This window comes from Neoarius graeffei, chromosome 2, assembly GCF_027579695.1.
Source record: "Neoarius graeffei isolate fNeoGra1 chromosome 2, fNeoGra1.pri, whole genome shotgun sequence".
NCBI lineage: Eukaryota > Metazoa > Chordata > Actinopteri > Siluriformes > Ariidae > Neoarius > Neoarius graeffei.
The window spans coordinates 91,114,363-91,129,589 of record NC_083570.1 but is presented as its reverse complement, the minus strand read 5'-3'; the positions used below and the strand labels follow the sequence as shown (position 1 = coordinate 91,129,589).

At 41.9% G+C, this 15,227-nt stretch overlaps 1 protein-coding gene across 1 annotated transcript; it reads left to right on the top strand.

The window, feature by feature from the left end:
• The first annotated feature begins 4,058 nt into the window (after nucleotides 1–4,058).
• Nucleotides 4,059–5,075, top strand: LOC132870221 (uncharacterized). Its single transcript, XM_060903844.1, has one exon. It carries the CDS (start codon nucleotides 4,059–4,061, stop codon nucleotides 5,073–5,075), a length of 1,017 nt encoding a protein of 338 aa, XP_060759827.1.
• The last annotated feature ends 10,152 nt before the right edge of the window (nucleotides 5,076–15,227 follow it).

Genomic DNA, 15,227 nt, shown 5'->3' with positions numbered 1-15,227 from the left:
TGACCTCTCCAATATGGCGGCGAGGATGACGTATGATTCTACGCGGAAGGCAGCGTCTTTAATGGTCCGGAATAAATTGAATACTACACGTTGATGGATTAATTTGTTTCTCACCTGTGAAAGGTAATCCCATGTGATCTCGTTTGGATGGTAAACCTGTTGGTACAGTTAAACGCAGCACATGAATGAGGCATCTTTATTCTCCGCTTTGACCCATCCAATATGGCGGTGAGGATGACGTATGATTCTAAGCGGAAGGCGGCGTCTTTAATGGTCCGGAATAAATTGAATGCTACATGTTGATGGATTAATTTGTTCTTCTACGCCCTTTTTGAGGAATGTATTGTCGGACTTAAACCAACATCTGAAGAGGTGAGATCGCTCCTTTTTTTCCCTATTTTTGCTGGCGGGATTGACTCTGCCCTAAGGGCTATTCTCTCTGGAACACCAGAGCAATAGAAGAAGTAAGGACGCATGCGCATAATGCGCGAGACTTCATATTAGCCACAAAGTCAGGAAAATCTGTTTGTAAAATTACATTATAATGACCAAATACAATGAAAAGTATTTTTCCAGTCTCACCTGTGAAAGGTAATCCCATGTGATCTCGTTTGGACGGTAAACCTGTTGGTACAGTTAAAGGCAGCACATGAATCTTTATTCTCCGCTTTGACCTATCCAATATGGCGGCGAGGATGACGTATGATTCTACGCGGAAGGCGGCGTCTTTAATGGTCCGGAATAAATTGGATTAATTTGCTCCTCTACGCCCTTTTTGAGGAATGTATTGTCGGACTTAAATCAACATCTGAAGAGGTGAGATCGCTCCTTTTTTTCCCTATTTTTGCTGGCGGGATTGCACCATTACACAATAAATATTCACAGTGAAAATATTTTGTAAGCGCGTTTCATGAACCAAGTTATAGGATTTGTTGACAACTCGCATCGCATCGCAATGAGAAGATCATTGGCACTACTGGTGTTAAGAATCAGACCATTTCATAAATGAATATTTTGCTGTAGAGCTGCAGTGTTTGTACATTTGCATGTTTTTGCTTCACTATTACTGTCACTATTCTGCTTCTTGCATTACTACTGTGAACTAACACTGAACATAATAATAATAATAATAATAATAATAATAATAATATCCAAGCTCGTGTTTCACTCTCACTAGTGCTCTGTAAGGCTTTTTCCTCGTGATATTCGTTACACTTCTACCTGGCGTGAAGCACTCACAGTCATGTGGTTGTGACGTCATCGTAAACAAATCCGTTCTACTCATCCAGACGACTTCACAACGGCAACGTTGCCAGATCTTTCCACTCTGGAACCCATTCTCAAAAAGATTGCATTTTGGGCACCCAAAATGCCGGTGCCGTGTGGACGCCAGGCCTAAACGATAAGCAATTGTATCGGAGTCACCTGAATCCGTTGCCGTGTGGACAGGGCCTTATAGATAGTTTTCACATGACGTCACAGAATCGGGGATTCCCTGGTGGCAGCCATCTTGGAGGGCAAGCTTACCATACGGGTCACTGAGCACACATTGTAGCGCGCGAGTTACATTCATTTATATATTATTTACATTTATAGTTACATTACTACTATTTAAAACTAGCAATGGTGCACACTTGTTGTATTCACGGCTGTCGTAATAGGTCAGATGATGAAGTCAAGCGGAGCTTTTATGGAATTCCCACTGTACGGGAGCACTCAGTATACAAAGGAGAAATCTATGGCTTGTGAGAATCAACCGCAAGGATTATCAGCCTTCCAAACACAGCAAAGTCTGCTCCGATCATTTTATAAGTGGTAAGTTGTTTAAATAAACAATCAATTGTGTTTAAGTTTGTTTTTGGAAACCAAAACATCGTGTAAACAATCTCTGGAGAATGCCTAACTGGAACCGCTGAGTGTACATTTACATTGTAATGTACACTTAATATCGCTCGTTTGTCATGTTTCTATTTGACACTTGTCACTTCACTCACGCAAGGGTCATTTTTGAAAAACATTTTAGGTCTATTCTGTATGATTTGATTTGTGTTTGGGATGCAAACAGCGCGCCTTTTGGCGGATGCCGCCTGAATCGCGCAGATCCGTTTTTTTTTTTTTTTAGGGGGGGCGTTGGAGTGTCTGATTATAATTTCAAAGTAAATTCTGTATTAAAATGACTAAATAAGCAAATCCGTTACAGTCCATGAAACAGGAAGTATAAGGATAAGAAAAAAACAGTTTAAATCGGGAAGCTGCGCATACTTGTGCAGCCTGAGCGGTGTGCAGGACTGCGCAAATGTGCGCAGCTTCCCGATTTAAACTGTTTTTTTCTCATCCTTATACTTCCTGTTTCATGGACTGTAACGGATTTGCTTATTTAGTCATTTTAATACAGAATTTACTTTGAAATTATAATCAGACACTCCAACGCCCCCCCTAAAAAAAAAAATCGGATCTGTGCGATTCAGGCGGCATCCGCCAAAAGGCGCACTGTGAATATATAAAGTTGTATATATCAGACAGCCTTTAAAGTTTGATGAAGTCAGTTTCAGGCTTTGGAGCAGGCTTTGGCAGTTTCAGGCTTTGGCAGCCCTGCATAGTCACTTGAAAATGCATCTTTGTCCACTTCGTAGGGGTCAATTCCCCCAATCAAGGCCAGTTTGGCTGCATACCGTTGTCGTGAGATGCCATCTAATGTATCTATATACTTCTGTTTGCTTGATTTTGCCGACATTGATCTTTATTTTAGAAAACTGACTATATAACTTCATAAATTCGTCCGAGATAACGTAGCCGGTAGTGGCGATGGTCCGTTTTGTTTGCCCTCCAAGATGGCGGCTGGGGGGCATTCCCCGGAATGCCGTGACGTCAGTGAAAACTATCTACTCACACATTTGGGGGGGATTTCATTGCAGACTAAAGCCCTATTCGCACGGGATTAGTATTACCTGTTAACCTCTGGCGATTTGTAATAATTGCAGAGAATGTCTGAGATGTTAGTCCCGTGCGAATGCGCCATGTCTGTAATTTGTAAAGTAATAATTCCGCCGCAAATTACCTACTATCTTTTGTCCAACACAGACGTCCAGTGACAATACTAGTCCCGTGCGAATACGCATGTCCGTATTTGTTATTGTAATTGCGCGCGTTTTATATCTTTTCCGGCTACTAATTGCGTGCGTTTTATATCTTTTCCAGTTACTAATTGCGCGAGATTTATATCTTTTCCAGTTACTAATTGCGCGCGTTTTATATCTGTTCCAGTTACTAATTGCGCGCGTTTTATATCTTTTCCGGTTACTAATTGCGCACGTTTTATATCTTTTCCGGTTACTAATTGCGCGCGTTTTATATCTTTTCCGGTTACTAATTGCGCGCATTTTATATCTTTTCCGGTTACTAATTGCACGCATTTTATATCTTTTCCGGTTACTAATTGTGCGCATTTTATATCTTTTCCGGTTACTAATTGCGCGCGTTTTATATCTTTTCCGGTTACTAACTGCGCGCATTTTATATCTTTTCCGGTTACTGTGAGTAGGCTAATGGAAGCTACGGTTGAAATTTTTATGAGTACTGTTTTAGGGGCAAGTGGTAGTCGTGCCCCATACCACACTACATGGAATCCGCTTCCCAAAAACAACAAGAAATCCAAGAGGAGAGCTTGGAGATTTTTGACCTGGATGACTTGTGTGGCTGCTTTCGGTAAGGAACATTTTTAATATTTCATAGGTATAGCCAGGCCATATCCTCCATAGACATAGCAATATTGACAGCTATCTGAAGTTGTGGCCTATGACTTTTTGCCTATCAATGACGGGCATTTCTTATTAATTCCTAATAGGTTGGATACTTGGTGCTATTTTTATGCCAACTGTTTTTAATCCTTATTTGTTAATTTATCCATATACTTAGTACAGTAATATGTCAACCCTGCCAACATGCTTGTACTGAATTGTTAGCAGACACCTTTACACTACCTACCCAACCTCTTCCTTGCAGCTGATGTATGGTATCCTCAAAGAACACCATGGGACAGAGGCCAGTCTTTCTGGGAAATGGAGGTGCTTGGGAACTTTGTGGAGAAAGACTGGTACCTTAACTTCAGAATGCCCCAAGATGCCTTCAGGAAACTGTGTGACCAGCTGCGCCCATATGTCAACCCCAAAACCACTAACATGCTGGCACCAGTACCTTTAGAGAAGAGGGTGGCACTCACCATTTACAGGCTTGCTAGTAATGTGGAGTTTCACGACGTTGCCAACCTGTTTGGTATTGGGACCAGAACAGCCTGCAACATCTTCTGGGAGGTGTGCGAGGCACTGAGCGAACTCAGGAAGATTTATCTGAAGAGGCCAAAATCTATCCCAGAACTCACATCACACATTGCTGGTTTTGAGAAGAAGACAGGATTCCCCATGTGTGTTGGTGCTTTGGATGGCACACATATTCCAATCATTGCCCCACAAAGCTATCCTACTGATTACTACAACAGAAAAGGGTGGTATAGTGTTGTACTACAAGGGCTTGTAGACCACACCTACAAGTTCATGGACTTTGATGTTGGGTGGCCTGGAAAGTGCCATGACGCATATGTTTTTGAGTGCTCCCGTCTGTACCGCAAGCTGGAGGATGGCACCTTTTTCCCTCCAGTCACCAGGACCATCCAAGGGGTCAACATACCTGCCCTGATTGTAGCAGATTCTGCGTACAGCTTAACCAGCAACATTATGAAGCCATTCCCAGATGGAGTAAAGGGACCAAGAGCAGCCTACAATGCTTGCCTAAGCCGCGCACGCATCCACGTGGAACATGCATTTGGTCGTCTCAAGGGTCACTGGCGATGCATAATGAAGAGGAATGATTCTGAAACCAGAAGAGTGAAACACGTTGTAGCTGCTTGTATAGTGTTGCACAACTTTTGTGAGATGCAGAATGTTGCTTACCAGGAAACCCAGGAAGAAATGTTTGAGCAGCCAGAGGCAGGACCACAGCAGCAGGGTGCACTTGATGACTTCTCCCCAGCAGAGTGCATACGAGAAGCATTGGTAGCCCATATCAACACTGTACAATGACAATTTGTATCAAATACAATGGCTGAGCTTTCCTGAGAAGTTTTTTCAAATCTTGTTAAAATAATGCTTTCCTGTTTTAACCATGCAATTTCTCTAGGTTTACATTTTTTAAAAAAGTGCAGAGGCTCATAGTTTCAGTTGTATTCAAACTTTTATTCAAATGTATCTTAACTTTTTCTCTAAAATAAAGTGCAAATGTTTCAGTTTTCAAAAACTGTTTCAAGTGTTGTCGACATTGACAAGTATAAAACAAAGAATATCAAGTTGTATAAAGAAAAGGCTTGGGTTCACTTGTCTTTTACACATTAAGTGTAAATCAAATATGCTGTCAACATTGACAAGTATAAAATAGAAAAATACAAACATATGTACAGAACAGGCTCACTTGTCTTATAAACAGACTTCAAATGTGCAAAAGGATTCATTTTAAACACAAGAACAAAAATAAACAAATGACTGCCTAAAACCTGACAGAATAGGTGAAGGAGGTGCAGAGAAACCCTATGTATCCATCTCTAGGGGGAGTCATAACATTGGACCTGGTGTGCTGCTGGAGCGGGGGGTCCAGGGGTTGTAGGATAGCACTCCGTAGATGTGCCTTGGTGGGGTGGTGGAAATGGGTGAGGTGCCATATGTGGTGCCATGTAAGAGAAGGGGGCTGGGGGCCTGATGCACTGGAGAAGTAGGGGCATGAGGTCTCTGTTATCCCTAGATCTACGTTCATCAGCTTCCATACGCTTCATTTCAAATTCTAACCTTTTGTTTTCTAGTTCCATCCGCTTCCTTTCCACCTCCTTCTCCCATTCCAGGCGCTCTCGCTCATAGGCATAGTCATGTTGACACAGCCGGTCCAACCCCTTCTCAAGGGCCTCCATCATTTGAGTTTTACAGCCCTTTCTTCGGCACTGTGCTGTAAAAACATTTCATTTTTCAAATAACATACTTGATACATACTACATATGAAATTGCATGTATTACTATTTTTAAAATGCATTCTGCTTCAATTACATTCCTCAAATATAGTCTTTTTAATTCACTTTTTTGTAGTAGATAGGAATATATGACATAACTGATTCAGTCAGCATATGCACTGGGGCCTCCTGACTTTTTTCCTCTGTGAGCTACTCTGCCAGCAATCAACATGGCCAGGAGAAACTGTACCATTTTGGCATTACTCATAGGCCTGGAGATAAAGGTACTATCTCACATAATGTAATTTAAATTAAAATATTATTGAAAACACACCACAAACACTCATCCCAAGCGTCATCTAACTGAATCTACACAGATCAATCAATTTTACTACCAGTACATTAATACACAGATCTCACCTTGAGGATCAGGTTCAGCAATTGAAGGCTCATCCACCACTGGCTCATCCACCACTGGCTCATCCTCTGTCGCCTCATCCTCCGCCCCCTCTGTACCATCTTCACCCGGTTGATGCCCACTTGGTGACTCACCAGCTGAACACAGACAATATTGGGCAATGTCAGTCACCTCTTGTCCTCTACTGTCTGACTGCCGTCATTAAGATACAAAAACGTCTAAATTAATCAAACACAATATGTGATTACAACATTGGATTGTCTACCAACCTATTGTAAGTTAATACTGTACTTACAAGACTCCTCATTCTCCTCCTCTTCTGAACTCCCCCTGTCCAGTCGATGATCCCCTGGGTTGTTCATGGGTCTGCACCCTAACAGCACAATGAAAGAAACAGTAAAGTTAGTGTGCTAGAAAACAGATTAGCATGTGATATATCAAACGAAATGGGAATTCTGTTCATCAGGTAGCAAATTCCTAAATGTGTGTTAAATGTGTCATATGTTATCCTTAACGTTAGTGAAATTAACACTAGCATAACGAGCTAACAGGTCCCTTCACTGGCTTCCAGTAAGCTACAGAATTGACTTTAAAGTATTGCTGCTGGTGTACAACTCTCTAAATGGTACAGGGCCCAATTACCTCTCTGATATGTTGCAGCGGCCTAACCCAATCAGATCTACCAGATCGCAGCAGCAAAATTTACTGGTAAAACCTGTTGTTAAAACAAAGTGTGGTGAAGCAGCTTTTAGCTACTATGCAGTACAGCTATGGAACCAACTCCCAGAGGACATCAAAAATGCTCCTGCTGTTGGCAGCTTCAAATCTAGATTAAAGACCAAGCTGTTTTCAGATGCTTTCTGCTAAATTATTAATATTGTCATCTTTACATGTTTTAAACTCTTAACTTTTACAGTCTCTGCATGTTTTAAACTTTACTTAACTTTTATTCTGCTGTTTTTTTACTGAACTTTTACTTCATTTTATTATTTTATTTCTACTATTGTTTAATTCTTATTATTTTTCTTCCCCATTTATTTTATGTAATTTTATTTTCTATTGTTTACTGGTTTGCTTCTGTAAAGCACACTGAACTGCCACTGTGTATGAAATGTGCTATATAAATAAACTTGCCTTGCCTAACAACTACATGCTAGCAGCTAATTTGCTAACGTCGCAGGTGAAAGTCAATGTTTTAACTTATCCAAAACTGCGTCCAATTCCTCATAATAGGGACACCGACTCGGTGTGGACCCAGTCTTCTTGTTATTTTTGAGGCATTCCCTGTACTTGCGTTTCAGGTAATCCATGCGGTCTTTCATTTTGTCCCAATCGCCAAAATCGTGAACCGAAGGACAGTGGCGCACAAGCTCTTCATATATTTTCTCCCATACCGTGTGGTTATGCACCAACGACTCAAACTGCCTTTGATAATGTGGCTCAGCCCAAACAGCTATCAAATTCACGGTCTCTTCACAAGTCCAATGGCGTGTTTTCGCTTGCCTTCTTCTGGCTGCTGCTCTGCGCGTTGACAAAGCGTGAGCTGAAGTCGTTGCCATTTTGTCACTCAAGTGCAGCGGAAGTACAGGATGTTACGACATATCCGGTCGTGATGTCTGTAAATTTGAGTAAATTACGGACTTTGCTTATCCCGTGCGAATGTAAGGGATTTAACACAGAGGTTGGGTGGGAATTTACAAATTACTATAGGTTCACAGGTAATACTAATCCCATGCGAATAGTGCTTAAGGCTACATCCACACGACAACGGCAACGAGATGTTATTTAAAAAAATATCGCGTCCACATGGACAACGATCAGTAAAATATCAGGTCCATATGGCAACGCAACGCTTGCTGAAAACGATGCAATACACATGCCACACCTCTAGGGGCGCTGTAAGATGGTCCCTTCGGAGACACCAGAACAATAGAAGAAGTAAGGACGCATGCGCATAAACTATTATGCGCGAGACTTCATATTAGCCACAAAGTCAGAAAAATCTGTTCGTAAAATTACATTATAATGACCAAATACAATGAAAAGTATTTTTCCAGTCTCACCTGTGAAAGGTAATCCCATGTGATCTCGTTTGGACGGTAAACCTCTTGGTACAGTTAAACGCAGCACATGAATGAGGCATCTTTATTCTCCGCTTTGACCCATCCAATATGGCGGCGAGGATGACATATGATTCTACGCGGAAGGCGGTGTCTTTAATGGTCCGGAATAAATTGAATGCTACACTTTGATGGATTAATTTGTTCTTCTACGCCCTTTTTGAGGAATGTATTGTCGGACTTAAACCAACATCTGAAGAGGTGAGATCGCTCCTTTTTTTCCCTATTTTTGCTGGTGGGATTGACTCTGCCCTAAGGGCTATTCTCTCTCTCTCTCTCTCTCTCACTTTGCACCATTACACAATAAATATTCACAGTGAAAATATTTTGTAAGCGCGTTTCATGAACTAAGTTATAGGATTTGTTGACAACTCGCATCGAGTTCGTTACATTTCTACCCGGCGTGAAGCACTCACAGTCATGTGGTTGTGACATCATCGTTAACAAATCCGTTCTACTCATCCAGACGACTTCGCAACGGCAACGTTGCCAGATCTTTCCACCGGTGCCGTGTGGACGCCAGGCCAAAACAATAAACAATTGTATCGGATTCACCTGAATCCATTGCCGTGTGGACAGGGCCTAAGGGCCTCTGCATGCTCTTGCGACAAGGCTTTCGCAGATAGCTTTTCGCAGACAGTTGTAATTTATCGTTGAGCGGGGAGTAATAGGCATGCATGATGTTATTCACCGCCACAACGCAAGGGGGCGTGAAGTCGTGAAATCGCTAGGAGTAGTTGGTGGGTGTGGTTAGTGGAGTGTTTATCCTCCGGTTACTTATAATGACTAGAACTGGAGTCGTATAGATGTACGTACTTCCTCACTTCCTCGATCAACCGCTCTTTGTGCTGCTCCATCTTCGCTTGTGTTTTTAAAAATGGCAGTAGTGAAAACAAACCAAACCGGGAAAGTAGGGAAGCGGAAGTGCGTGTACAGCGGATGTAGAGTGGACCAATCAGAGCCTTCTTGTCTGCGACGCTGTGTGCGAGGCTTCTGCGGTGGTCACAATTTTTGGGAGGTGCGCGCAGAGCATCTGCGAAGGGGGGGGCTACGCAGACGCCATCTGCGATGCCATCTGCGAGGACTGTGTTGTCAGCATAAATTGGCCTTAAAGCCCTGTCCACACTAGGGATTTTGTACTGATACGAAACTACTTTTGTACTGCAACACCTGTCCACACTAGCAACGATACCGGTACTGTAGTGGTATAACTGTATCGGTACGAAACCCACAAATGTATGGGTTTCGTACCGGTACAGTATCGGTACTGTAGCGCTTCGCTGTAGTGTGGACAGATGAAGCGGCTCTGTATCGATACAAATGTAATGCGCATGTGCAACGAACCATTCCTGCTTCTTCCGGGTTATTCAAACAATATAATACGCACGTGCTTTCCAGCTGTGGAAAATGGCTCAAAATGACCGTGGAGCTACATGGAGCAAAGACAAAGTTATGTGTTTGTTGGAGCTTTGGGGAGACAAGCAATGCCAGGAACAGTTGAGGGGTACATGTCGAAATATCGAAATATCGACGTGTACAGACAACTGTCGAGTGATCTCCACCGCTTCAAGATGCAGCCGGTCGCACTCCGGAGCAGTGCTGATCGAAAATAAAAGTGTTGATACGCGATTATCACAAAGCAAAGAATCACAACAATAGGTCTGGGGCTGGACGTAGTAAGTTTCCATATTATGATAATGGATCAGGTTTTACAAGATAAGCCCTCGACATCACCGGCCTTCTCTCTAGATACAAGTGGTACGGCTAATTCCACTGCTAGTTCGCAGAATGAGGGAAGTGCTCCCACTGTGAGTCAGCCGACCGAGGAGGGCGAGGAGGACGATCTCATCTCATCTCATTATCTCTAGCCGCTTTATCCTTCTACAGGGTCGCAGGCAAGCTGGAGCCTATCCCAGCTGACTACGGGCGAAAGGCGGGGTACACCCTGGACAAGTCGCCAGGTCATCACAGGGCTGACACATAGACACAGACAACCATTCACACTCACATTCACACCTACGGTCAATTTAGAGTCACCAGTTAACCTAACCTGCATGTCTTTGGACTGTAGGGGAAACCGGAGCACCCGGAGGAAACCCACGCGGACACGGGGAGAACATGCAAACTCCACACAGAAAGGCCCTCGCCGGCCCCGGGGCTCGAACCCAGGACCTTCTTGCTGTGAGGCGACAGCGCTAACCACTACGCCACCGTGCCGCCACGAGGAGGACGATGCTGCATCAAATGATACATGTAAGCGGATACATAACATGACACATTACATTATATATTTATAGTTTTAACTATACTGTCTCTCTCATATATATATAAAATGCACATATTCAATATTATATCCCATTTAACTACTTTTTGTTCAACAGTATCTGTGGATGGAAGAATTACCTCGATTCCCAGAAGAGGTACAAAGAGACCATTGGAAAGTTTTTCAGGTATAATATATGTAGGTATGTATATATTTGTTGATATTTTTAAAACTTAATTCGTCCTGTCCTTTTCCTATGCTCAAAGGAATATAATTTATATATAATAGTTTATATATATATATATATATATATATATATATATATATATATATATATATATATATATATACACACATACATACACTATTATTAATGTTTTACTTTAATTATTTCATTTAAGATGATGAGAACTCCAGCCAACCTGATGTAAATGTGCCAAGACCCGTAGAGGTTGAAAAAAATACAGCAGGTAAATTGTATAGAGTAAGCCAAAATATATAGAAATTTAAACCACACACCTTCTTTCAATTACGTTACATTCAATATGGTTCAATTTTTGTATTACAGAAGCCGCAACAAGTGTCGGCCTATCAGAAAAACAAAAAAAAAAAGCATCAGGTAAGCACAATATAAATCAAATGATCATCAATATTCAGTTCAAATATGATTTGGATTCTAATAATAATATCATGATAAACCCAAGAAGTCTAATGGTTATGAATGTTTTATATATATATATATATATATATATACACACACATACTTGCAAAATCTTAGGACTCATTGATTTGCTTGGGACTCATTACTTTTAGCCTTAGTGAGTTCTGGGACTCATTCAATTCACTTTCTAAAAACATCTCTATGTGTATACACACAGGTAAAAAGTCATTCTCGGTGAGAGGGGAGTGCAAGAAGAATGATATGAGTATTATACTGAACCGGCTTTCAGAAATGGAGGAGAGGAGCACAAAAGCTCTCATCGATTTGCATGAGAAACAAACGAAGATGGAGCTCGAGGCCGAGGAAAGACGTAGGGCAAGTGAACAGGCATTTCTCATGCAGATGATGCAAATGCAAATGCAGATGTTCACCAACTTATGTAACCCCTACCAAGATAGAAGTAACCAGCAGGGACCTTCCTTGAATCGTATGCAGCCTCCAGTTCCATCCACATCATGGCAACCATCAACTCCATCCACGACATGGCAACAACCTACCACTCCATCCACGTCATGGCAAGAACCTACCGCTCCATCTATGTCATGGCAACCATCAACTCCGTCCACGTCATGGCAACAGCAAACACCATCCACATCCAGTTTTTCATACCATGAAACAAGTATCATTCTGAATGGTGATGAATCAGGCAATTTTGATTCTCAGTGATATCTTACCTGTTCAATTTTGAGAAATTAAGTAAAAAAGACAGAAAATTTTGTTTGTGCCAAATTTTTTTATTGATTTTTTTTGTATTCTTACAAATTAAAAAGTAATGTTAATTACATACACACAGAATACTTTGGTAAATTAAGTATTACATTTTAAATTTTACTACTTTGTATATTTACAGAACATACATAACCTTATGTGCCAAACTATTCATTGAAATTAAATATGATATTGATTACCATTTTCTTTTTATCATTGATGTTCTTCAACCCACGAAACAAGGGAATTTCTAATTTGTTGAGCATTTGTTGAACCAGGGGTCGTATCAATGTTTCTTTGTGGCTGTTCTACATGTATCTGGTTTGCTGCCTGTTCAATCCAGTCTTCAAGAAAGTGTTCCCCATGGCTTTCACATATGTTGTGGAGTGTACAACATGCACCAATTGTATCGGGTAGTTTAGATATGTGGCAATCATATCTCTTGAGCAAACATCTCCACCATCCCTTTAAACATCCGAATGTGTTTTCGATGACTATTCTTGCCCTTGAATGTCTATAGTTATAAAGATGCTGGGAGCATGTCAGGTTACCATGCCAAGGGAAAGGTTTCATCAACCAGGGTAATAATGGGTAGGCAGGGTCACCCAAAAGGAAAATAGGCACCTGGACACCATCAATTAGCTTGTGCCATTTCGGGAATAGTTGACCATTTTCCCCTTGTTTGAATAAACCAGAGTTGTAAAAACTCTGGCATCATGGACACTACCTGGCCAGCCGACATGAACATCCATAAACATGTATCTGTGGTCGACAACACCCTGCATAATCACCGAATGCCAACCCTTTCTGTTAAAATAATCAGTATGGTGTTCTGTCGGCGCCACTATCGGTATGTGTGAGCCATCTATGGCCCCACCTACCTGTGGAAATCCCCACCGGTTTTTAAAGCCATCTACAACTTCACAAAATTCTTCTTCACAAGGGAATTTAACATGTAATGGCATCAGATGTTTCACAACCATTTTACAAAAATTATTTGTTATTTTACATGCTGTTGAACGTCCAGTTCCAAATAACTGTCCGAGCGTCCGATATTCAATATTCATGGCCAGTCTCCATAAAGCTATCAATACGCGTTTACGTGTCGGTATTGGTTCACGAAACCGTGTTCGCTGTTTCTTTATATATGGTTCCAAAACATCACAGATATAATCGAATGTTTGCTTTGACATTCGTATATTTTCTAACCAGTCTTTACTTCCCCATGAATGTGCCACGTTGTACCAGAGATCCACATGTCGTCGTTTCACCCACATCTGTCGATTACTCATCCGAGTCCGGAGCACGTGCGATAAAGTCACACACCTCAGTCGATGTCTTCGCTGAATAAAATGGTGAAGAACGGAGATTCGTTTTCTTTGTTTCTTTATCAACTGCCTCGTGCGTTTTATACGATTCACCTGAATAAATGACCACCAGAAATACAGACTGTACATTGACATCAAAAAGCACACACACGTTGTTTCATCCGCCACATTCTCGGAAGGAAGTTACTCGGTAACCACGGAAACATTTCGCGCACGCGCATTTCAACTTCCATGAAAGAAAACCGCAAACATTTCTCGCTAGTGTGGACAGATGCACTAAACTGTACCGGTATACTTTGTACCGATACAGTTACAGTATACCACTTTCATACCGGTATAAGTGTGAACACAGCATAAAGTCTGCACTTTGGGCCTTCTAGATATGACCCGGAAATGAAAATGTGACCGGATGGAACCCGTTTCTATATCCCTCGCCAAACTTCGTTTGTATGAGAGATAAATATGTGGAACAGATCCGTTGTGGTAACCCTGAATGGGAGTGGCTGAAAGAAGAAGTGTTTTTGGTGGGGTTTTTTTTTGGCTTCTCATTTTTTTTCTGAAGTCATTTGTCCTTTGTATTTCCACCTGTCCCTTGCCCTCATTCATACACTTAGATTTTTCATTTGACATGTTTGTGTTACCTGATCATGCAAAACAATTCATTTAGCTCTAGAAACACGTGTGATTTTATTGTATATCATACCATTGAAGTTTGCTTTAAAATAAAGATCAGCCATAATTATTATACCAACTCCTCACATTAATTGTTCCTAACTTTTTTTTTTTTGCTTTGTCAACTGCATGACAGAATGAATGCTAGTAGAAATGTTCTTGCTGGCTTGGTTTCTTTGTCAGCATACAGTCTTGTCCATATCTTCTACCCACACACAAACACACACACACAGTGAATCCTGCCATGTACTTCCACACTTGACCTGGTCTCTGCCTGAAGGATCCAATATGCTGCTGTGAACTCTCATCAGAGGAAAACAGAAAGGGAGAGAGAATAAACACACTGCTGCAACTTGTATAAGTGTGTTTCTCCTGAAGAACTGAAGTGTGGTGTAAGTATGAAGTAAATTTCTCCCCAGCAGTGCTCACTGAGGCCAAGTTTACATTAGACCGTATCTGTCTCGTTTTCTTCACGGATGCACTGTCCGTTTACATTAAAACGCCTGGAAACGCCGGGAAACGGGGCGTCCACGTATTCAATCCAGATCGTGTCTGGTCCGGTGCTGTGTAAACATTGAGAATACGCGGATACGCTGTGCTGAGCTCTAGCTGGCGTCGTCATTGGACAACGTCACTGTGACATCCACCTTCCGGATTCGCTGGCGTTGGTCATGTGACGCGACTGCTGAAAAACGGCGCGGACTTCCGCCTTGTATCACCTTTCATTAAAGAATATAAAAGTATGAAAATACTGCAAATACTGATGCAAATACTGCCCATTGTGTAGTTATGATTGTCTTTAGGCTTGCCATCCTTCCACTTGCAAGTGGTAAGTGATATGCGCTGGGATCACACACACAGAGGCTCAGTCCCGAATCACTGCTCGTGCGCTATACTCGCGCGCTCTGTGAGCTGCGCAGGGCCGGAGTGCGCACCCTCCAGAGGGCACTCGCTGTTCAGGGCGGAGTGATTTGGAGCGCAGGATGCCTGCGGAGCTGAGCGTATCCGTGT